Below are 25,410 nucleotides of genomic sequence, written 5' to 3'. Positions count from 1 at the left end.
GTCTGTTTGCTTCCGTCAGCATCCAGTCTCAGTTTAGAAATAGTAGTAAACTGCACTTGCAGCCAAACTGCTCAGTGATACGGAGAGACCTGCTGACCTCAGATCATTTGTGATATGGATGGATTCAATGCATGCTTTCTAACACAAGAATGCATTCAATGCAGGCTTTCTAACACAAGGCTGTATTTAATGCATGCTTTCTAACACGCTCCAGTGTGATGTCTTCACAGGATCCTTCTTCCCAGTTGCAAGTGGGTTTGCCAAGCACTTCAGAGTCGACTGTGTCTCAGTACGCTTGTCAGCGGAGGACAACCCTGGACAATCCCAACAAGATCTTCACGGTAAAGAGGAGAAAGACGAAGGATAAAGCTACTGAAAAGATGTCCTCATGTGATAATTGCATGCTAATCCACTTATGGCTTCTGCAGCCTACCTCTCCCCATTTCCAGTCTGAGAGATTGGCTTCCACACATGCACACAGACACACACTCGCAAATAATTTTTCTTGCTCACTCTCACTCACCTACACTTACGCATACACACACACACACACACACACACACACACACACACACACACACTCTGACTGTCTCTATCTCTCTCACACACACACACACACAAACGCACGCATCTGCTCTGAATCAGGCACATTAACCCACAAACGAGCAGCATCTGCAGGTAGGCTGGCATACCATGGGGAGCAGCATGGGGCAGTGATGGAGGTTGGCATGGGGTGGGGTGGCACCACGGGGCCAGGAGCACGCCAGCCAGCCCGCCGGCTGGCCGGGCCTCTCGTTCATTTCGAGGATGCGGTGCCTACCAGCAGACCCAGCTGCGGCCCAGCTGGAACCATCTGCTCGCTGACAAGTCGGACAGCCAAGGCCGCCCAGCACCTTGTCTGAGTGCTCCAGCAGGCACAGACACGGGCTTGGAGATGCTGTCCGAGGTAATGGAGCCTCTCCGTCTTGCCAAGAGGGATGGAGAGAGGGAGCAGGGATGGAGAGAGGGAGAGCAGGGATGGAGAGAGGGAGCAGGGATGGAAGCGGGGCGGTAATGAGACTGCATATGATGCGTGTGAGGTATTTGGGCCATCAGTGTAGTGTGCTGCATCCAAATTACACCTTAAAACACGACACACTTAAAATACAAGTACACCCCCCCCCCCACATTTAGCCAAGCCCTTAGTTACTCCATACATTAAGCCAAGCCCTTAGTTACTCCATACATTTAGCCAAGCCCTTAGTTACTCCATATATTTAGCCAAGCCCTTAGTTACTCCATACATTAAGCCAAGCCCTTAGTTACTCCATACATTTAGCCAAGCCCTTAGTTACTCCATACATTTAGCCAAGCCCTTAGTTACTCCATACATTTAGCCAAGCCCTTAGTTACTCCATACATTTAGCCAAGCCCTTAGTTACTCCATACATTTAGCCAAGCCCTTAGTTACTCCATACATTTAGCCAAGCCCTTAGTTGCTCCATACATTTAGCCAAGCCCTTAGTCGCTCCATACATTTAGCCAAGCCCTTAGTTACTCCATACATTTAGCCAAGCCCTTAGTCACTCCATACATTTAGCTAAGCCCTTAGTTGCTCCATACATTTAGCCAAGGCCTTAGTCGCTCCATACATTTAGCCAAGCCCTTAGTTACTCCATACATTTAGCCAAGCCCTTAGTCAGACACTCCATACATTTAGCCAAGCCCTTAGTTACTCCATACATTTAGCCAAGCCCTTAGTTACTCCATACATTTAGCCAAGCCCTTAGTTACTCCATACATTTAGCCAAGTCCTTAGTTACTCCTTACATTTAGCCAAGCCCTTAGTTACTCCATACATTTAGCCAAGCCCTTAGTTACTCCATACATTTAGCCAAGCCCTTAGTTACTCCATACATTTAGCCAAGCCCTTAGTCGCTCCATACATTTAGCCAAGCCCTTAGTTACTCCATACATTTAGCCAAGCCCTTAGTCACTCCATACATTTAGCCAAGCCCTTAGTTACTCCATACATTTAGCCAAGCCCTTAGTCGCTCCATACATTTAGCCAAGCCCTTAGTTACTCCATACATTTAGCCAAGCCCTTAGTTACTCCATACATTTAGCCAAGCCCTTAGTTACTCCATACATTTAGCCAAGCCCTTAGTTGCTCCTTACATTAAGCCAAGCCCTTAATTACTCCTTACATTTAGCCAAGCCCTTAGTTACTCTTTGAAATGTCATGACACAAGGCATGATTCATTTGTTTTTCTGTGTTCATCGCAATTTAACTGATTATAAAGGAGTCATGTGTTTACAGATTGAAGGCAATATCTCAATTATCCTGTATGACAGATTAGATTAGATTCAACTTTATTGTCATTGCACAGAGTACAACTGCTGAGACAACGAAATGCAGTTTAGCATCTCACCAGAAGTGCAAAATAGCGATAAAAGTGCAGAGTATGTGCATATGTAAAGTGGGATAAGTGAAAAAAATAAGATACATACAGTAAGAGTTAGGTATGAAATATGAACAGAATTGGGACTAGCAGCAATTTAGGTAGGAAGTGTAGATAGATATGAAATATATAAAGTGCAGGTGTAAGTATTAGAGGTGGTAATAAGTAAAAAGAAGTGAATGAGGTAGTAGGAATACAATGAGGGGGGGGGGGGGGGGGGGGCTATCCCCGTGGAGCAGAGTTCAGTAGGGTGACAGCCACAGGGATGAAGCTGTCTGTGGCTGGGGTGTGAGCTGTCCTTGGCGATGCTGCGCGCCCTCTGCAGACAGATGCCTTCAATGTAAAGTTCAAGGTTTATTTCAACCCTACTCAAAAGGTTGGTGTGACTATGCATGGTCTACTTAATGTGTACTTAGTGTTTTGTACATGCAAACAAACGAGTGAACACCATAACAAGAGTATTGTTGGTAATTTAAATATTTGAAAACGCACCCTTTCAGAGCAAGAAGACAACAGTTAGCACGTTGGCAAGCTTCTATCAGTGCCAACTCGGTTGTTGGAGGTATTTGCAGGGTTTTGCATGTTTTTGAGTAGTTAGATAACTAGTTTTAGACCAAAACTCCTTACTGCTGCTTTACAAATAGCAATGCTTTGTGTGTCTTGCTTATAAAACAATTAAAACAGGACCTGTCAACTGTTGAGCTAATAATGAACATTTCAACAGTCACTATATAGTTAGCACCAGTAAAAGTTACAGCAAAAAGTAATTATGTCCATACTTTAAACTCGGCATGTTATACTTTCAGGGACATAAAACAGTGCTGTATGTGTGAAAGTACCATAATGCATGTGGAATTTAAGGGGAAAGAAACACAGCAGTTATTTAAGGTGTAAGTGTTCCATGTTAAGGGGACAAATTGAGTGGTTTTGCGCCTTAAAAAATGTAAAAAATCTTGCTGAAAACGGATCATTTTCCACGTAATTGTTTTTAAGGATAATAAAAGGAGTTTATTAAGGGGTTTTGTTTTGTAGTGATATGAAGATGGATACTGTTAAGAATGTGAGGGAAGATATTATAGCACGTTTAAGAGAGAGAAGGGTTGGGTGTACGTTGAGTGTACGTTGACCACTAACATTACCACTATGTCTCCAAAACAGTGTTGGAGCTTGTTTGTCAATGCAGAACATGTTTTCCTCTGCGGCTGTTTTTCAGCGCCATCGCTGTGTTATCAGGCTGACTGGCCAGTAATGTGGACAGATTATTCTTCTCCTTTTTAGCAGGGTTCCATTTAGGTATTTTCTTTTCGTGATTCGACCTGCGCTGTCAGAATGAGCAGGAGAGGGGGAGCGAGAGAGGGGGCAGAGGAAAAGAAAGTGTATTAGGAAGAGGAAGAATAGCTAGGGTCAGAAGGGGAGGGAGGCCTGGGGGTGCCAGAGGGAATGTGATAACGGGGACGGGGGGAGGGAGGAGGCCAGGAGAGGAGCGAGGTGAGAAGAGTGGAGAGGAGCGCAGGAGCGAGCCTCTTTTTCCCCAGTCGTGTTACAGAGAGCTGTCAATCAAACGCTCCCAAGGCTCGCGCATTATTGATTCATTCATCGGCCTGTTTCCAGCTTCACCTCCCCAAACGCGAGCATCACGTTCCCTCTCTCCTCCTCCCGCTCTCTCTTTCCTTCCTTTCACTCCTCGCTCTCCTCTCTCCGTCCGGCCAAGCACTTGTCTTCCTTTGTTTCGCCAGCATGTCTGATTTGCTTTATTCTGGCGGGAACGTTCTCCACCTCCTCTTCGCTTCCAGAGACTCCCAGCTCCATCTGTCATCGCCCTGCCGCCCCTGCCGCTCCCGCTGTGGTCACTCCAGATATTGACATGTGTCACTGCCATGATTGACAGCTTGCATTAGCAACCCTCCTGACACACGAGATGGGCTGCTCAGAGAGGGGCTGCGGGGCTTGCCACCGCACTCTAATTGGAGGGAGGGAGGGGGGGGCGAGAGAATGAGAGATCTCCCGTGTTGTTTGCCTTCATCATTGGAGCTCTGGGGAAGTCTCGCCACGGCTCTGACAGCGGCCCAGAGAGGGCTCAGGCGTGCTTGACTAATCTGGCCGTGTCCAATCGATCGTCATCACAATCCAGGGGAGCGCTATGGCAGCTATGCTCATACACAATATCTACAAAGCAGCATTCCCCAGATGAACAAAGGGAAATACATTCTTTGGCTTCTCTTGAGCTTTTGCCATTTCTTTTTTCTGGTTCTGCCATCGACATGAAACAAATAAATAAAACAAACAAGCAAATTAAGGGTAGAATTAATGGTTTGCTTCACTGATTCATTTTAAGGAGGCGCGTGGGTCCAGCGAGGGGGAGCCCAGTGCTAGTTAAGTGATTTCAAAGTTTTCATCAACTTCAGCTGCATCTGAAGACCAACTCCTCTCTACTCTCGGAGGACAGTGAATGACAACAGTGTTTGCTCTCCAAGTCTGAAGGCACTGCGGGGGGTTCTGTGCTTCATGTGACAGTCAGTGCACCATTTCCTCTCAGGCTCAGTCACTTTACCCATTTCTGTTGACATGTTAGTTTGTAGTCCACTTAAATGTTTATTTTTTGTGTTGCACTTATTATTACAGTCTGTACATTAGATCTTGAGAGCACAAGGTAGTCTTGTTTGCAAACACTTTTTTTAGTGCAGACATTGCTTGTTGATCCTATTTTTGTGCTATCAGGTTATAGCCATGTGCCTTTAAAAGAATGCGTTTAGGAGATGCAAAGCTGTTTTGACAGACGATGATGCATACCCAAGTTAATAACTCACAAGGTTCAAAGTTCTACAATTTGGAAAAAATGAGTCCAAAACTTTGCCATGGAGAAAAGCCACAGTCTATAACCTATGAGATGAAGTTTTTGCTAAGTAGTCATGGAGTGATGGTGATATGCCCCTGATTCTGACCGTGACTGCAGGGAGAGTGGCGGTGAGGAGAGGAGAGGAATCATTGAGTCCCAGATGTGATGTGATCTGAGCCAGCAGATGGTTGTAGAGCTGTCGGGCTCCTGTGTCGGTGCTGCGTGGATCCCGCATACAGCTGGCCCTCCCAGCGCAGCAGGACCCCGGCCTCTCAACCTCACCATTAACAGCCGACTCCATTCATTATCCATCACTGCCATGGGAGCCTGAGCCCAGTGGGGAGTGTGTGTGTGTGTGTGTGTGTGTGTGTGTATGTGTGTGTGTGTGTGTGTGCGCGTGAGTGAGGGTGCGTACGTGTGTGTGTGTGTGTGTCTGTGTGTGTGTGTGTGTGTGTCTGTGTGTCTGTGTGTCTGTGTGTTTATGTATGTGAGTGTGTGTGTGTGTGTGTGTGTGCACGTGAGTGAGGGTGCGTACGTGTGTGTGTGTGTGTGTCTGTGTGTCTGTGTGTTTATGTATGTGAGTGTGTGTGTGTGTGAGCTAGTGAGAGTGTGAGTGTGCGTGTGCGTGTGCGTGTGCGTGTGCGTGTGTGCGTGTGCGTGCGTGCATGCATCTGAGTCTGTGAACTGATGAATTTATGTGAAATGCATGGGCCTTTACTAGTCCTTGGCATTAGAGTATGTGTCTGTGTGTTCCAGAGAATCTCTCTGTGTGTTTTGAAATATATGTCTGTGTAGCCTGAATGAGAACTATGTGTGCTTTTGTTTATGCTGACACGATCACGCAGTGCCTCGGCCCATTTGTCCTACCCTGAAAACGTTCGCTACAGACCGCCGGGCGCTCTGCGTGGGGCGTGTGCTTCACTGACCCGAGGCCTGCCGCCTGGGGAAATCTCATTTGGCCTTGCCCTGCTGGAGGTCCCCGGGTCTCTGATCTCCTAACTGGGGCAATGCCCCAATTATAGCCAGGAGAGCCGACCTTGGCTGAACTAGCTGGTTGACTGACTGACTTTAGTGGCTTAATTCGCCCGTATGAGGTTAGTCACACACGACTCGGTCAGGAAGTCTGTGTTTGATTTGAGATAAGCCGTTGTATGGGGATCATCGCGCGAGCTGATGCATGAACTCAAAACAGAGCCAAGTCTAGCCTCATTAACCACTTTTTTTAGTGCTGTTCAGGGACACAATTCATTTTTTTAAAAGCCAATTAACCATTCCCATATAAACTCCACGATGATCAGAAAATAAAACGGGATATCTTGGAGACCTCTGAGTTGTATGATAATGGCTCAACGCAGCACGTTATGTTATAGCATCGCCAACATACAGCAAGTATGATCTTGCATGATCTCAAACATATATCATTAGATTCGATTCGATTCAGCTTTATAATCATTGGGCAGAGAATAGGTAAGAGGACACTGAAATGCAGCATCTAACCAGATGTGCAAAAATACAGTATTATTTAGGGTGGGAAGGATAAGTGATGGTAGGGATAGGCGCGCTCAACTTCCAAAAAATAAATGCGTTTTCGGGTGCGAGTGTGTGACTAAGCCATCGTCATCATCATCGACACACTGACGATGGCTTAGGCCGAAACGTGTCTGGAAATAAACTGGTCTGAATAGGAATGAAAAAAGTTTGAGAGTGCGGTTTTATTCTACTCAAGGGTAAGTGATGGACAGTGGAGATTTAGAATATACAAATATCACACATGTACATATTTTGTATTATGTATATACAGAGAGGTGGACAGAGTAAGAGAACAGATATTGCAAATAGAGGGTTGTATGTTAAGTTAACGGTCAGGTGTTTAGCAGATGATTTTATCCAAAGCGACTTGCAGTGACACCTTGTGGCTGGGAGTCAGACCCGGGTCTGTTTAGAGGGCGGTGATGCTAACTACTGTTCCACAAAAGTATGAACAGCATATTTACATTTGGTTGTATGTTGAGTATAAACAACATATGTACAGCTGATTACATGTAAAGTAACATCATTTGGACAGTGTATGTGGTTCAGACTGTGACAAATATGAATAGTGCAATTGAAGTGCTTGTTAACGTACTGCTTGTGAGAGTGAGTGCAATCATGCTCTTGCATTCAGGAGTGGTGCTCCTGTATCGCCTGCGGATGAAAGGAGTATGAAAGATCTCTGATTAGGGTGGGCGGCGTCCTGGATGGTTCTGGGTGCCTATGCAGTGCTTACGGTAAATGTTCCCGATGATAATTGGGTGATGGTCAGTGCTTGTGGTAAATGTTCCCGATGGTAACTGGGTGAAGGTCAGTGCTTGTGGTAAATGTTCCTGATGGTAACTGGGTGATGGTCAGTGCTTGTGGTAAATGTTCCTGATGGTAACTGGGTGAAGGTCAGTGCTTGTGGTAAATGTTCCTGATGGTAACTGGGTGAAGGTCAGTGCTTGTGGTAAATGTTCCTGATGGTAACTGGGTGAAGGTCAGTGCTTGTGGTAAATGTTCCTGATGGTAACTGGGTGAAGGTCAGTGCTTGTGGTAAATGTTCCTGATGGTAACTGGGTGAAGGTCAGTGCTTGTGGTAAATGTTCCTGATGGTAACTGGGTGAAGGTCAGTGCTTGTGGTAAATGTTCCTGATGGTAACTGGGTGAAGGTCAGTGCTTGTGGTAAATGTTCCTGATGGTAACTGGGTGAAGGTCAGTGCTTGTGGTAAATGTTCCTGATGGTAACTGGGTGAAGGTCAGTGCTTGTGGTAAATGTTCCTGATGGTAACTGGGTGAAGGTCAGTGCTTGTGGTAAATGTTCCTGATGGTAACTGGGTGAAGGTCAGTGCTTGTGGTAAATGTTCCTGATGGTAACTGGGTGAAGGTCAGTGCTTGTGGTAAATGTTCCTGATGGTAACTGGGTGAAGGTCAGTGCTTGTGGTAAATGTTCCTGATGGTAACTGGGTGAAGGTCAGTGCTTGTGGTAAATGTTCCTGATGGTAACTGGGTGAAGGTCAGTGCTTGTGGTAAATGTTCCTGATGGTAACTGGGTGAAGGTCAGTGCTTGTGGTAAATGTTCCTGATGGTAACTGGGTGAAGGTCAGTGCTTGTGGTAAATGTTCCTGATGGTAACTGGGTGAAGGTCAGTGCTTGTGGTAAATGTTCCTGATGGTAACTGGGTGAAGGTCAGTGCTTGTGGTAAATGTTCCTGATGGTAACTGGGTGAAGGTCAGTGCTTGTGGTAAATGTTCCTGATGGTAACTGGGTGACGGAAAGTCGTTGGGCAGTTTTCCCGCCCGCTGGAGTGCTTTATGGTCTGATGCAGAGCACTTGTAAACCACACTGAGATGCGGTTTGTGAGTAAGTGTGAGTGTGTGTGGGTGTGTGTGGGCGTGTGTTTGTGAGTATGAGTTTGTGTGTGTATGTGTGTGTATGTGTGAGTATGCTCTCAATGGTACAGCAGTGGCTCTGCTGATGTAGATGCGGGTGTATGTGAGGCTCCTAGCCCGCTTGAAGTCTGCGATGTCCTTGGTCTTCAGGGTGTTAAGGTAACACTATGCAACAATTTGACACTGAGATATGGTATTATAGGCAACTAAATTAATTTTGATAGCATATGGCCATGTGGAGGACAAATAAACACCAGTGTCTTCCCCACTAGCCATCCAGGATATGCCCTATGTAGTTCTGTGTAACGGGATGGAACACCCTGCAAAAATGGAAGAAAAGCTTCCGCAGGCATGACATGGCCAGCTAAGCTGTCAAAAGACACCAGGTAGTATGTTGGCAGGCTTCTTCTGGTGGTGGTTGGTGGTGTTTACAAGGGTTTTGCATGCCTTTAAGGTAGTTAGCTTACTAGTTTTGGAACAGTAGTGCCTCTCTAAGGGTCAAGGTCGCCACACGGCCAGGTGCTGAATCTCATCCCTGTAACCTGCCCTGTTGTCACCTCTGATCAGACCTACCATTGTAGATTAATCTGCAAACTTGATTATGCTGTTGGAAAGGAATGTCGTCATAAGGATCTGACTTAGTGCGTTTGAACGTGACCTGCTGGCTGCTTTGTCTGTTCTTTAGTGATGCATTTAATATATAGCGCACTCTATATTCAGCTGAATCTCAGAGTGCCACAGTACATAGTAAAAACATAGTTAAAACTAACTATAATAAAATAAATGAGTGCTGATTCTTAGAAAGGAGATGCACTTTATGGAGGATGCTGACATGACAGTATATATCAAGGTCAGAGGCAACGTCATAAATGCAGTCTTATTCGACAACCGTCAGTCTGACGGGAAAATACATCTCTTGTTATGTACATGCACCCTTTTAAAAAATGAAATATTAATGGAGGAAAAAAAGCAACAGCTTTCCTTAACTGCCAGTCATAGCCACATACAAGAGCCTTACTAGGAAAAACAGCCACACTAAACCCATAATGTCACACAGTGCATATTGTCTTTGCCATAAACACACAGACTGCCATTAGGGTACACACACACAGACACACACACACACACACAGACACACACACACACACACACACACACACACACACACAGAGACACACACACACACACACACACACACACACACACACACACACACACACACACACAAACAAACACACATACACTATAAGGCAGGCACACAACACACACACACAGACACACATCCATTTACACACAGAGTGGAAGAAAGTTCTTGCCTTTGTTTGCGGGCCACGTTGCCGCGGAGAGAGAGAGCGTGGCATGGCCCCCGGGGGAGCTTGTTGTGAACGAGTGGGAAATGACAGGTTCCTCTCTGCTGCTGACAAACACAAATGTCAGTGCACGGTCACACGGAACAGACCCGAGCACTCAGGCCTGACATTCTACAGGAGGAGGGAGGGAGGGAGGGAGGGAGAGAGGGAGGGAGGGATGGAGGGATGGAGGGAGGGAGGGGAGGAAGTATGTTTGCCAGTGTGCTCTGATTCCTGTCTGCCTACCATTATGGGTCAGTGGAGATGACGCCTATGTATGCACCTCACACACACACACACACACACACACACACACACACACACACACACAAACAGACACACACACACACACACACACACACACACACACACACCACACACACACACACACACACACAAACAGACACACACACACACACACACACACACACACACACACACCACACACACACACACACCGCACACACCCCACACACTCACACCACATGCACACACACACACACATGCGCACACGCACACACACACACACACACACACACACACACACACACACACACACACACACACACACACACACACATACTCATTCTTTCTTTCTTTCTTTCTCTTTCTTAAACATTCTAATATTGCCTCCCCTCTTCCACCCTCTCCCTCCCCCTCCCTCTGCAGGATGCTTTTGAAGTGTTGGCAGAGAATTCGGACTTCTGCGACAGCAAAGGTCAGGCTCTGGCCTACAAGCGGGCCGCCTCGGTTCTGAAGAGTCTGCCCGTCGCGCTGCGTTGCCTGGGTGACACAGAGGGGCTGCCCTGCCTTGGGGAGCAGACCAGGGCCGTGGTGGAGGTACCGTCTGAACTCCCTCTCAACACCCTGCTCCTCAATCCTCACACCCCACACACACACACACACACGCACACATACATACACATGCGTGCACACACACACACACACACATACACACACACACACACACAGACTCAAACAAGCATCTCCAATCAGCCCGAGAGCTGTGCCTGAAGATACCCAACAAGCATTCTGATCCTGTGGCCAAAAAAAAGATCAGAGAGAGAGAGAGAGCATCACTGAGGGAGGGAGACTGGGAGAGAGAGAAAGGGAGAGGAGAGAAAGAGATTAAACCTTAGATAGTGCCTCTCCTGTTAGATTGCAGTGAATGGCAGTGGGAGGAAAATAATCAGAAAAGCCAGAGCGCTGCAGGCAGTGGACTGTGTGTGTTTTTGTGTGTATGAGTGATTTCTGTCTTTTGGAGAATGCAGTAAGTAGCTTTAATAGTGCCCTTGTCTAGACTCCTCTCTCTGTCTCTCTCTGTTCTTTTAAAACACTCACTGATATTTGCAGCCATCACATGATGAGAGAGAGAGAGAGTGAGAAGATAATTTAGTGAGTGATGAAGAAAATTCACTCACAGTTCAATCATGCAAATGAGGAATCTTTTTTTACACGAGCCCTTGGGAATCAAGATAAGCGAGGTGCCATCTTACTCTTTAGGGCTGTAAAATGATTTATGTGATACATTAATGTTCCTTCTTCACCATTTAAGTGTGTTCTGTGACATGCGTGAGGCAATTTATTTTGTTATTTTTATATATTTAATATATTATTATGGGCTTAAGAAACAGAGAGAAAAATAACAAAACAAGAAAACAAGGGCAATGTATGTATGGATGGATGAATGGATGGATGGATGGATGGATGGATGCGGGCAGTGGGGTGGAGAGGTTGAGACGGGAGTGGCGGTCACTTTGAAGTCACTGAGACAGGAGAGAGCACGGAGGACAGAGACAGTCATAGGTCCGCTCAGTCAGTGTGACGGGATGCTGATGTGTCAGCCACAGAGTGAAAGGAGTGTGTGTGTGTGTGTGTGTGTGTGCGCACATGAGTGTGTGTTCACGTGTGTGTGTATGTGTGTGTGTATGTGTGAGTGTGTGTGTGTGTGCAAGTGTGTGTGTGTATGCATGTGTGGGTATGTGTGTGTGTGTGTGTGTGTGTGTGTGTGTGTGTGTGTGTGTGTGTGTGTGTGTGTGTGTGTGTGTGTGTGTGTGTGTGTGTGTCTGTGCGTGTGTGCATGTGTGTAGGTTTTCTGCTCTGTATGTCTGTGATGGTTTGTGCATATTCTGAAGTCTGATACATTTACACCACCTATACATATAAACAGACATCCACACATACACAGACATACAGAGACAGACATACACAGACATATTATTATCTCTCTTAAGGTACATTAAAGCAAAACAAAAGAATGATGACAAGTGGCACTAATTAAAATGGCAAACAGTTTCCCTGAGAGCCAGAGCAGGAGACATTTTATGACTTTTATCAGTTTCCCTTCTTTCCTCTTGTCACAGTACCTTTACTGCTGTGCATTATAAGGATCCGCTCTGCAGTAGCAGTTACTCTGTCTGGAGTTTTTATTCCTGCATTGGGCTGGGCTATGAGCTACCTCCATGGCTTTGATGAATGTGATATTGAGACACTGCGAATGTGACCAGCAAATTAGCTTTGAGCCCAGGGGAGGGGCAAACTACCCAACTGGTAACACAAAACCCATTTTTAAAACCGAGCCGTGGAGAATTCCAATAGAGTAGTGGGGCTCCAAAAACATGAAGGGTTTCCTCATTATTGCACTCAGTCAACCTTTGTCTGATTTTGTTGTCTTGAACCATAAACCGTAATGGGAGTGTTGGGTAAAAACGTGCCCTTGTGAAACTTAATGGTAGAAAGACATGGGGAAATACCAACAAACTAACACAAACAACACAATAAAACTAAACAAAAAAACAACAAAAATACAAAGAATATACTATTCCTAATTGTGTTTTGACAGGATATCTTTCAATATGGCAGATCCTCCAAGGTTGAAACCATACTGAGTGACGAGAAATTCCAAACAATGAAGGTAAGTGATTTGAGCAGTGGAATGAGACTGGATGTGCACCATAGCAGTCCACATAAGCCTTACCCAAGCGGCCTGGTGAGGGGAACTCAAGGACGTTTACAGCTTGAAGCAGAATTTAAGAAGATCTTCAGGGCTGCACAGATGCTCTGTGGTCAGTGGGGGAGATTTTGTGGTTGACTCCTCGTCAGCTTTTAATGAGTGCCTGGGGGGGTCTTATCTTCATTTACATGAGCCCCAGAGTTGTTCGTATAGTGTCTGTTAGTCCACTATTAGTGATTCAGTATGAAGAGTATATTGTGATTCAATACTGTGTTTCTGTGTGTGTGGGTGTATGTGAATATACAGTATGTGTGTGTTTTATTCCCGCATGGAAGCTTTTCACAAGTGTGTTTGGTGTGGGGCCCAAGACGGCGGAGAAGTGGTATCTGCGAGGCCTTCGCACGCTGGAGGAGATCATCTCCGAGCCACACGTCCATCTGAACAGAATGCAGCAAGCAGGTGAGAATCTGCAGCAGGGGGAAATCTCTCACGCGAGACCGACTCGCGAGACACACCACAGTGATATATAAGCCATGTGTGCCTTCCTGCCTGATCGAAACGCTCGCCTGTTTGACACGTTACAGGTACCCTTTTTGTTTTTTTTGTGTGTCAGAGCCTCGTTGAAGTGTGTTCCGTGATGCCTGTCCCCTTCCCATCTGCATTAGGTGTTTATATCCTTTGGGAGAGGGATTCATTTTAGAGAACAGCAGCAGTGTCCTTTAGATTATTAACACGGTCCACTGACGCGCCATGCATAGCCATATGGGGGCCCGTGTGACACCCGCGAGATGACAGCGAAAAAACAGAAGGCATTTCAAATAGCTAAAGGGTACCGCTTTTTTGTGTCAGACTGAGATGCGAACACACTCATCAATCAGGCCTGTGAAAAGGTCATCCAAACAAAGGTCTGCACATTCCCTGCAAAATCATTTTGTGAATTATGACGGTTTCGTTTCCTTAATCTTTGTTCCTTTTCTGAATTATTTTGAGAATTGACATTTTTATCATCTATTTTTTTAGTAGACTCTTAAAACACTTATGTAGACTCTTTTTAAAAACAAAATAAAAAAACATTCCTTTGTAAAACAGCATTGAAGTAGTTCCATCAATTGTGCACTCATAAATATATATACAGTATATACAAAGTATATATTATATATGCAGGCATAAAACTCATTTTAACAGAAAATACTGTCTTGAGAAAATCTGTTCATGTCATAGCGTAAGGAGGATCTAAACATAAATGCCGGCTGTGTGTTGGTGCAGGACTGAGTGTTTTCATAGAGCTCTTCTAGTTCCTATCAGAGTGTTTTCCTAGAGCTCTTCTAGTGCCTAGTTCCTCTCAGATTGTTTTCCTAGAGCTCTTCTAGTGCCAAGTTCCTATCAGAGTGGCTGGCGATGACTCCATTCGTTTGGAATACCATAATGACAGCGAGGCGCTGCTTTGTGGAGGGAATCAGTGGAGTAGTCCTCATGTGGACCAGCATAGTCTTTAAAGAAAGAAGATAAAACCTCCTCTTTAACTCTTACCAGCGCTGACTGCAATGTTCCCTGGGCCAGCCAGTGCAGCGATTTACCATTAAAGATGAGTATGTAATCCCTCACACACTGTGAGGAGGTCTTTATTTTTTAAAGAAAGAAAGAAAAAAAAGGTCTACACCATAACAAACCCAGAAATGCCCACTGAATGTTTCCGCTCTGTGACTAAGTACAAGGGACATGATGCTGAAGGTACAAAGGGCAATGGAAGTATTGGCTTCACAAGAAGACTGGGCAGGTGAGGACAGCGAGATGGAAGAGCCAGAGCATCCCGTCAACACCATACTCATTTCTGGTCTGGGGAGGAGATTGCAGAGTAGTCGAGAGTGGAGAAAAATGGATGGGGTGTCTGTGGGAGACACTGGTAGGGATAATGAACTGGATTTAATATGGAATGGAAGATAAAGGCAGCCGTGTAAGGAATTCCTGCCTGTTGTGGATTTAATGAAGTGCTCGACTGGCTTAGACTGAATGGGTGATTTAAGTTTTTCACCTATGCATTAGAAGGCCTAACCTTAGTGCTGAAAGCTAAAAGACGGAGGTGGTTGTGTCAAGGGTAGAGTTAGTGAGCTGCCAATAATTAAAAGCGTGGACTTATTAACGGCCTAAATGGAGGATTTGTGCTAATCATTATCACTTCACTCTTGGCACTGTAAATGTAATGGTGTGAAACCAAACTAAGCCTCTCATACCAACTGACGGGGGAACACTGAGTCACCGACATGAATATGTATTACTCTCATCCCCATTGGATTTCCAAAGCACTCATAAAAGTTTTCAAACATCGTTGTCAAGTTAACATCAGACCTTATGTTTGGTGACATGTTATGCCATGACATCTTTGATTACAATGCTTGTTATGACCTCTGCCGTTAGTACACTTACACATGTCAGATAAAGTTAATATGGCATATTTCGAAGCTGCATTTGCAGTGGAAATATTCAGAGTTGTTTTTCTAAGCAGGTACCAATTACTGGATGCTGTTTGCAGGAATCAGAACTGATTGTGAGAATGGCTTGTTGCTCATTTCCATCCAAAGTCTATGGAGCTCTAAGTGTAACTGGACGCTGTTTGCAGGTTTCCTTTACTATGCTGACATCACCAGACCAGTCTCCAAGGCTGAGGCCCATGCAGTCGGGCGCATCGTCAAGGAGACCGTTCAAGAAATGTCACCTAATGCTTCTGTCGTCCTGACAGGAGGCTTTCGCAGGTAAAAGACAGCAATTCTTTCAGCAATAGAGCAACATTTTTAAACATTCAGACTTCAGCGCTTTGTTTGAGTTGTCAGAGAGAGAGTCTTTTCAAGGTCTGCTTTCGGCCTTTTGGGGGTGTTTTATTTTCTATCTTTCTCCTGTGATACACAGTTTGTGTGTGTGTGTGTGTGTGTGTGTGTGTGTGTGTGTGTGAGAGTGTGTGTTTTTGTGTGTGTATGGGTGTGTGTGCTCATGTAAAAGCAATGCTGCCTATTATTGTATGACTGTACGAAAATTGCATTTCCTCTAACAAAAAAAACATAATAACATTAAGGGCCCTATCTTGCACCCAGCGCAATTGACATTGTCACCGACGCATGTATCATTCCTATCTTGCACCCGGCGCACAGCGCGATTTTCCCTCCAGAGGCGCGCTTCGAAATGAACTTGCGTCGACATGGGCGGGGGCGGAACAGAGAAGGCGTTTCTCTGGCGCAAGTGGTATTTTGCAGTTTCAAAACAATGCCGTGCGCCGTGCGCCATTGACCACAAAAAAGCTGGTCTAATGTCAGAGGCGCAATGTCTAAAGTCTGTAACGCGTATTCAGAACGCTATTTTAAGGGCGCATGTGCTTGCCCGCACAGTATAGGACCTATAGGCTACACTTTACTTCTGTTATCTACACGAGAGATTTATACCAATTTTTTGGCAAGCCATATATAATTACAAGGAAAATAAAGTATTTACCACATGAGTAAATCATATCAATATCCAAGATATTTTAATAGGCATACATCTAGCATACACATTGAGCGTACACATTGACACAAATGATTCAGGTTAATTGTAATGAGTGTTTTACCCGATTCAGCACCCTCCGTGGCAGATGCACCCCCTCGATATTTAGTCTTGTGAAACGCCGTGTCAAATTCATTCAACTTGCTCAAAGGAAAATTAAGTTAATACATTTTGTAGTCATGGCTGGGGTAGACTATATATTTCCACAGAACAAAAAGGTGTTCTTTTGCGTTCGCTATTATCCGAGGTTTTTGGAAGAAAAACATCGGTTGTTTGTACTCTTTAGAACAGTTCTAAAGACTGTAATCACTTGTGTTCTTCTCTTCCATCTCTTTCACAAATAATGAAATCGTAGTATAGTATTTTTCCCTGCGTTTGTTTAGGCGAACTGCTTTCCTTTCCGATCAAGCGAGGGTGCTGAATCGGGTACAGAAGTATGGGTTCCCTGGCGTCCTTGGCGCTATAGACTCCACCCATATTCACATACGTGCCCCCCAGTGTTTTACACAACATTGCCATGAATCATGGATGTGTCAATGACATAAATGAGGATAGATTAGAGGACTTTAGAAGACGTGAGGTTGAACTGCATGTGCCGATGGGTGCAATATTATTACCATGCATACATAACCTAGTGATTCAGTGAGGGTGAACCCAAAACATCGGAAAGTATGTTTTTGTGACTTGTATTTCAAATATGTTGCCACCAAAAAACGAATGCTAGTAACTGAAAAAATACAAACGAGAAATGAAAAGTAGAACCATTTCTCCAAACAAGCATGGGAAAATATTGCCGTGATTGTTTCTGGGAACACACGTTCTGGTGGCCTCACGGTCTTCCTCCCGGTAATTCCGCCATCACGATAACAAGCCGCTTTGCAATACGAGCTACTCGGTCTTAAAGGGAATGTGTGATGACGCTCTGATTGGTTTATTGCATATTACGCCCAACCCACACCTATGGCTAAGTAACCTCCTTTGGACCAACCCTTTTGACACTTGCGCTGGACGCAAGTGTGTTTTTTCCGCCGTTAAAATAGCAACTGCGCCATAGAGCCGCCCACACAGCTACTGCGTTTGGCGCCGTACTACTTGCGTTTCTGATCGGCAAGATAGGGCCCTAAGCCTTTCAATCTGCCACTTAGTAGAACAAAGACCAAACAAATCTGCCCCGGTGCATTTTAGAGAAAAACTTAATCTTTCAGTCTTTCTGTATCCACTATACCAGGGGTACTCAATAGGCGGACCACGGTCCGGACCCAGACGCAATCATATTCGGACCGAAGCCAAAATGAACATTCTAATTATATCATGATCCAAGCAAGTTTTCAATGGTGCGTGATTTCGCGCTAAATATTTTGTTCCTACTCGATGTGTTTTCTATCTTCCGTGTCCAATCAGGAGCTGTAATGCCAACATTACTATGACAACTCACTCACTCAATGTTGGCCCGAGCTCTGTGGGTCACCCAGGTTGCCTGTGTCCAGGGGCGGACTGGGACAAAAAAATCGGCCCGGGCATTTTGAACCAGACCGGCCCACTAAATTCGATAACACACCTTTTTAATCTCGAATGTCTACACCAACCAGGCTTATAGCTAGCAGGGCGTCTGCCCTATAGTCTACTAAAAAAATAAGAAGAAACGGGACGCCCTACTTTTAGGCAGTACGGCCTAAAGACGCCCTATTTTTCTCCCGTTTTACCTGTTAACTTCGCTGAATGTGATCAAAATTCACCGTTTCAGTCGCTTCAGTGCTTAGCGAAGTCTAGAATCATACATATGACCTGCCAATTAGAAAATACAAATAGCATTGCTGTATTCCCGCTACAACAACGTTACATCATGATTCCAACGAAACATTGATTCACGGGCTCGCAGAAGCTCCAGAAGACAGCTGTCTCACCGCACGTCACTGAACCTACTACTGTATGAGTTCAACAAGAGTTTGTGTGTTAAGGTGGTGGTCTTAATTAATCTAAATGCAATACACATCATACACTTTAAAGCTTTGTTCAGAATACGGAGGTATAAGATCGGTCGATATTTTCCATGAAAATAGCGACTGAAGAACCCCCTGTTCTCGTCTCCGAGAGGACAGGCTGTATTGCTCCCTTTTCTAGAAGGGAGTCTATTTCCTCCTGTAGGAAACGCGCTTGATGAGGTGGCATTAACGTTTGAACTACGCACCTGAACTTCGGGGGGGACGGGAAAACTGGAGCGTATAACGGGCTATCATAATTCGGTATCTGGACAAATTGGCATATTTTCGGAATACCAGGGTTTGGGAATACTGGGCTTTCGGAACAATTGACATGGCACCGCGCACCACTCAAACACACAACATAGAGTGTAGGCTAACGGCTGGCTGCTTCAGAGTACAGTAGGCTGAGGGCTAGCAACAGCTACAGACTTGTCTTATATTTAGCTATGCAAACGAACTTGGCCATAGAACATAGGTTCTAAGTCAAACATATTTTAGAGACGTTTTAATTCATGATCAGTAAGCTTACCGTAGGTCGTTGTATCGTATCTCCCTGGCTGTAGCCACCAGCACTGTCATCCACGGGAGCTGATGGCAAAGTTTAGCTAAAGGTATAAGGTGTTTGCTGATATGATTGGACGAGACCCTAGTCACTCAAGAAGACGGCCAATGGGCTGCAGACTAGCGTGCGCGTGTCAAGCATGTCAAGGCCATGGGCCACGCTGTTTACCGTCCTAATGCATTATGTAGGCAGGTCCAAATCGAAAGGGGTTTGTGTTGGGTCAGCCCAGGGGATGTGATTGGGCCAGCCCAGTGTCAGTAGGGCCGCTGATGAACTAATTTCGTGGGCCAGCCGGTCAGACCATTATATGGGGAAAAAAATTAAAAATTAAAATTCGGGACCATCGGCCCATATTGCACCCCGGCCCAGCGGGCAAACGCCCGGTATGCCCGATGGCCAGTCCGTCCCTGCCTGTGTCAATGGCAACAACGCCGGCAGATAGAGTTGTGAACGGTACTGTTTTCCCCGCAAACGCAAATCATGCCGTGCTTTAAACCTGACAAAAAACTAAAAGTTGGCGAATCTAAGACAAAGGGGACTGACAAGTATGCATTTGTGCTGCCTGTGGGGAGCACAAAAACAATGTGTTTAATCTGCAACGAGACCCTTGTCAAATGTGGTAACGTGAAAAGTCACTATGAAACAAAGCATGCATACTTTGAACAAAAATACCCGCAGAACTCTGAGGTAAGGGGCAGAAATATAAACCATCTGCAATCATACCAAGCAACAGTGTAATAGTTAGATCAGTGTAATAGTGTTTTTGTTAGATCAGCCACACAACAAGAGTGTGCATACTTCAACATACTGTCAGTTGTGGGTGCCTTTTCAACCATGAATATGGTGAAAAACAAATACAGGCGCACACTCACTAATGAACACTTACATCAGTGCCTCCGTCTGGCCTTCACACCTTTTATGCCGAAGTTTAAACCACATGAAAGTGTCACCTTTCACACAAATAAGGCCAGACCACATCACCTTTTGTGCATAGTTTGAACGTTTTTGTTGGAGTTATTTTTGGGGATTTTGACCGTCACTGTTCCGGACCCTGGACTGAATGGAAATTTGGCAAGTGGACCTTTTGGGTTTCTAATTGAGTACCCCTGCACTAGACGATTCCTCTCCTCTCCTCTCCTCTCCTCTCCTCTCCTCTCCTCTCCTCTCCTCTCCATTCCACTCCTCTCCTCTCCTCTTCTCGGCTCTCCTCTCCATTCCACTCCTGGCCAAGGCCTTAATTGACCATGGATGAGAGAGCTAGTCTCTTCGTTGTCTGACATGCAATAGAGGCGTTCTCACACGACCTTAATCTGATGAATAGCATGAAATGGCAATAGAAATTGCAAGGAAAAGCATCCTCCAATGATAATGACATCCAAGGCCCCTGCCACAAGAAATTACCTTGGGGGGAGCAGAGGGCTCTCTGTGCAAGTTTACCTACTACTGCTAATGGTTCTCTTTGTGCTATTTCGTATTACGATGGACTCGCTCAACTGCTTTGAGCCTTATTGTTAGAGCACAAGGTTCAGGAAGAGCCATTAAAAAAGTTTCGCCACAAATACTGGTGCTAATCCTAAATAATTCAGTGGCAAGCTGGCCTGCCAGGAAGAGTTTCCTTCCCCCCCCCTCTCAGCTTCCAGTGGGAGTGACAAACTTCTGTTGTTTATCCAGCAGACACCTCTCCCTCTGCAACTGCTGCCATCTCCCCTGTTGCCGCAGGTGACGGCAAAATATGGAGAGACGCAGATGCCAAAACTGTTTTTCAGAACTTGCACAGGGCCAAGAGAGAGGTGTCTCGCTCCTTCTTTCTTTCTCTCTTCCCTCTCCCTGTTGTAGCGTGGACATAATGACGCAATTTAAAATAACCCAAGATATAGTTCCTGCTGCTCGCCTGAGCGCTGGACTTCAAAGATGTTATTTACTGGCTGTGTTTTCAAACTTTCTCTCCTCTCTCTCTTTGTTTGGAAGAAACAAAAGCCACAGTGAGTCATCTGTTTAGCTCTGGGTTTGTTTACGAGGATAAAGATGAGAAGTAGCTTCTAGCCAATAGTTTTTTTGTATTTTTGTATTTTTCTTTTTCTGTTAATGAAGTGTTTGAGTTGAAGTCCCTGAAGAGCTTTTGCAATGCTCAGTTCTACTTTGGTAATCCACGGCTTTGTGTGTGTGTGTGTTTGTGTGTGTGTGTGTGTGTGTGTGTGTGTGTGTGTGTGTGTGTGTGTGGGAACAGCTGGCATATTCCCATGACCTGTATTCAGGAGAGACGTAAACAATGAAAAAACCCAACATTTGCATATGTAAATTCCCACAGTCAAAACGAACACAATGACATGTTACACCTGTGGTGACTGCCGGTGTACTGAACAGCCCAAATGCACATATGCCATGTCCTGTTATTCAGCTGCCGTTTTTCATGTGTCCATGTCCTGTTATTCATGTGTCCATGTGCTATTTCTTAAAGGAGGGGAAATCTGTGACTAGCAGGTGTGTTGAGTACAGATCCAAAAGGAAGTAAAAAGTTTACCGGTGAATGAGGAGTCTCAATGTGTTTTTATTGAAAAACAATGATGTGACTTGGCAGCATGTGGAAGGAGAAGGAAGAGGATGAATAGGGAAAACATTTTCTAGGGAAAAGAAGAATATTCATAATCCAGTTGTGTAGTTTGTCAGGCTGTGGAGTTGGTTGCAGTTATTTTTAGTAGGAATCTCCAAGAAGCAGGTGGAGAGTTAATCAGGACAGGAAGATAACTGTCATGAGTGTGAGACTGGACAGCTTTTAAGTATGAAAGTAAACGGCTTTTAAGTATGAAAGTAAACGGCTTTTAAGTATGAAAGTAAACGGCTCCTTAGTTCACTACCAGGATATTTGATTTTGGGTTTCTTGTTATGTGTTAGGCCAGGGGCCCTTTTGGACCAGCACACTAACAAGACAATGGAAGGTGTCTGATAGATGAGTATGTGTGTGGATGGTTCGAGGTTGAAAGACAAACTGCATTACAAACTACATTAGGAATAGCAAAATTCAGTGGATAGTCTTTGGCTAGCTGTGATCTTTGATGAAAATCATGTCAAGGCTATGCGGAAGTCATTAAGCCAACAAGATGACGTATTTGTAAGACACTCAGAAACATTGCATTTCTCTGCTTTCTTTTTTAGATTTAAATGTGTTATCACAACATCGGTAACACGTTACAATAAGGGTACAATTCGTACACTTAAGTAATGCTGAACTATTGCATGGCTCATGGGGGCTTCATGCATGAATTAATGCAAGAGGTATCATGAATTCCTGTTCACCATTAACTAATGATGAATGTCAGCTGACAATGACTGGACAAAAGGACGTGATTACTTTGCATCATCTATTTTGAGTCTGCAAAATGCCAGAACGTCGCTCAGGCAAATGTATCCTTTTGCATGTGCCCGTTCAGTTCATGCACACAGACACAGAGACACACACGCACACACACACACATAACACACACACACACACACACACACACACACACACACACACACACACACACAGAACACTAACATTTAGCTACTCAGCTAGCAATAGTTATAGATAACATGTCAACATTAGATAAAGTTAAATAGGTCAAAATTCACACAGAAATTCCTACTTCTAACTCAACACAAAAATTGTCTAGTGCAACACAGATAATATATAAATGCTTACACTTTATTAATATTGTAGGAATCCAGCAAAATTCGCTGTCTGTGTCGGCCAAAATGTAATTTTTGCGTTTGCTGCACTGAACAACTGGGACACTGAGCCGTCACTCGAAAAACAAAATCCATGGTTAAAATCTGTTGCTGGCACGTCTCTTAAAGTAACAATAGGCAACAATTTTACACTTTTGAGGTATGATTAGCATGGTACTAGTTTTGGTACCATCCTCAAATTCATTTTGAAAGCATATGGTCATGTGAAGGACAGACACCTGTGTCTTTCCCACTAGCCATCCAGGATGTGCCCTATGTAGTTCTGTGTACAGGGCTTGAACACCCTGCAAAAGTGTCAGCTGGGTTGTTGGTGGTGTTTGCAAGGTTTTTGCATGACTTTTAGGTAGTTAGCCTACTAGTTTTGGAACAGAACTCCGGATAGCTGCTTTAAGGGGTCAGGGAGTGAGGCTACCGTTGCTAATTTCATATCAATTACTGTAAAAAGTAACAGAAATATAGAATGAACTGTTGATAAGTAAGTGTTAAGTAATAACATAGAGTTCATGGTAAGCAACTTGAATTCATGATACATCTTGCAGTTATTTAAGCAATAAGGTTCGAGAGGCAGTACGGTATCGTCAATAATGTACTTGTTCGAGGGTTTGCCGGCCCTCCGCTGCGCGTCGGGCCTAACAACTCCCTCGAACAAGTACATTATTGACGATACCGTACTGACTCGAGTACCTTATTGCTTTTATAACACGGTTGCCAGCGACTTTATAAATATTAAGTACAATTAAATTATAAACACTAAGCTGCCTTTCAGCACAAAAAAGTTCTAGTCACCAAACATTGTGTATCGCATTTAAGTAGCCAAGAGAAAATAGTCCCCCTTTGTGTGGCTGTTGCTATGCAACAGACAAATAGCATTGGGAACTTCACGTCTGTAAGCCTAGCACAAAAGCTACGTGTGTTTCAATGGAGTTTTGGTCTAAGCGCTAAAAGTCACCTACAAATAATATTCGAGACTTTCAGTAAAGACTTACAATACTCTGCAACATTCGTGTAGCATAGAAACAACTAACGAGTCAATTTAGACATATAAAAAGTCGTGTAGATAGCTTAATTCACATGAAACATTCCCCACTACATTAGCCACAACACGCCGCCATCTTGGTTAGATATTTTCTTTTGACTGCGCACTGATTTGGAACGCTCAGGTAGATGAAAACAGGTCGTACAGTTACTATACCGTTGAATATAGCACACCCCGGAACTCACTCTCAGAATGGTGGATTCCATCTACCCGTGTTATAATTCCATCTACTTGTGTTATAATTATGCATTAAATCATTATTAGTTAAGCAATACTGAAGCGTATGAACTGTACCCTTATTGTTACATGTTACTTTTTACTGTGTAATCATAATTTTTAAATTAACAATTTATATGAACATTTTACAGATCAGAAACCTTTTCTATGCAAACCCGCTGTCTATCAAACAATCTTGTGCTTTAAAAGATATTTCTGTAGACTACAAACATTTCATTGCTCTGAAATGAGACCCGAACTGTCTCTGAGCTTTCACTGGCCTGATGATTTTTTCTCCAGACTTTAGGGCCGTTTATCCTCAAAGCCTCCCCTTCATGGCCAAGCTGTCTGGTCACTCACGAAGACGTATTCCCAGCTTTCTCTGGATGACTCCTAGCAACGATCTCTGCTCTGCCTAACCTTTAACTAAATTTCAAAGCTACTTGCAAATATTCAGATGGCATTCAGCTTTGGCAGTGAACCCAATCCCCACAAAGCCAAACATTCTTTTTTAAAACACCCTTCAAAGGCAGAGAGGGTTTTTAAAAAATATTCTGGAAATAAGACCCCATGTTCTTGTAAAATGCTCAGTGCCACGGCTCTTCTTTACTGGAAAAGCGTGTCGAGGATTTGTTGACGCAGCTGACATTAGCTTTATTGAAAGGACAGCTGTGCCGGGTGGGTGACAAGGCTTTGAGATGCTTAGGAGAAGGATTAAAAATAGATAGGAAGCACAACTGTCTGTGCCACATCAGAGTGTGAAAGGACAGCACCGCATCACTGGAAACTACGCTTTACTCCTAGTAGCCTCATGATCATCATCATGGGTTTCCCAATCATCTGCTGCTTTTTCCTCCTCCTATCGACTTTTACCAAAGGGGGGATGCAAGGTGTTTATTAAGCAATGTTCATATATTGAACATAATCCACTGACAAATGCCACGTCCATAAATCCATAGATTTAAAGTTCATTTACTGTTTTTAAAACTCATTTAACTGACATCTATAATTTAGAGAGGGTTATGGTGACTTTGTGAGTTTAGCAAGTTACAGAAACTCTAAAGAGATTTATTATGCCTTTGCATATCATTTATTTTTCTTTGATCTTCTTCCGTCTCCTTCTCTGTGTCTTACTTTCATTCTCTCTCTCTCTCTTCCTGCTCCTTGCCTGTTGATAATGCTTAATTAAGCATACAAGAGTCGGCTGTTAAAAAAAAAAAAAAAAAAAAACATAAAAATTCCTACAAATCAGCCTGTAACTCTGTGAAGACTACATCTTGTTTTGGCCAGTGTTTGTTTAATTTATTCCTCAGTGGCTTCAGACAAGTTAAGTTTTGGCTTCAGACACTAAAGAATGGGGTATTTAAGCAAGAA

General features: G+C 44.3%; 1 protein-coding gene across 1 annotated transcript in view; it reads left to right on the top strand.

Annotated features, from left to right (window-relative positions):
* The window catches only part of dntt (deoxynucleotidyltransferase, terminal), a gene marked incomplete at both ends in the record, with an annotated part of 74,001 nt that overhangs the window by 9,210 nt on the left and 39,381 nt on the right, over nucleotides 1-25,410 (top strand). The window contains 5 exons of the mRNA XM_080849098.1: nucleotides 231-341; nucleotides 10,700-10,870; nucleotides 12,873-12,944; nucleotides 13,319-13,442; nucleotides 15,601-15,733. Of these exons, the coding sequence (XP_080705224.1) occupies nucleotides 231-341; nucleotides 10,700-10,870; nucleotides 12,873-12,944; nucleotides 13,319-13,442; nucleotides 15,601-15,733 (611 nt within the window). The remainder of the gene's footprint in view (nucleotides 1-230; nucleotides 342-10,699; nucleotides 10,871-12,872; nucleotides 12,945-13,318; nucleotides 13,443-15,600; nucleotides 15,734-25,410) is intronic.

This window comes from Sprattus sprattus (assembly GCF_963457725.1).
Source record: "Sprattus sprattus genome assembly, chromosome: 12".
Taxonomy (NCBI): Eukaryota; Metazoa; Chordata; class Actinopteri; order Clupeiformes; family Clupeidae; genus Sprattus; species Sprattus sprattus.
This window is presented reverse-complemented; position numbering and strand designations above follow the sequence as displayed.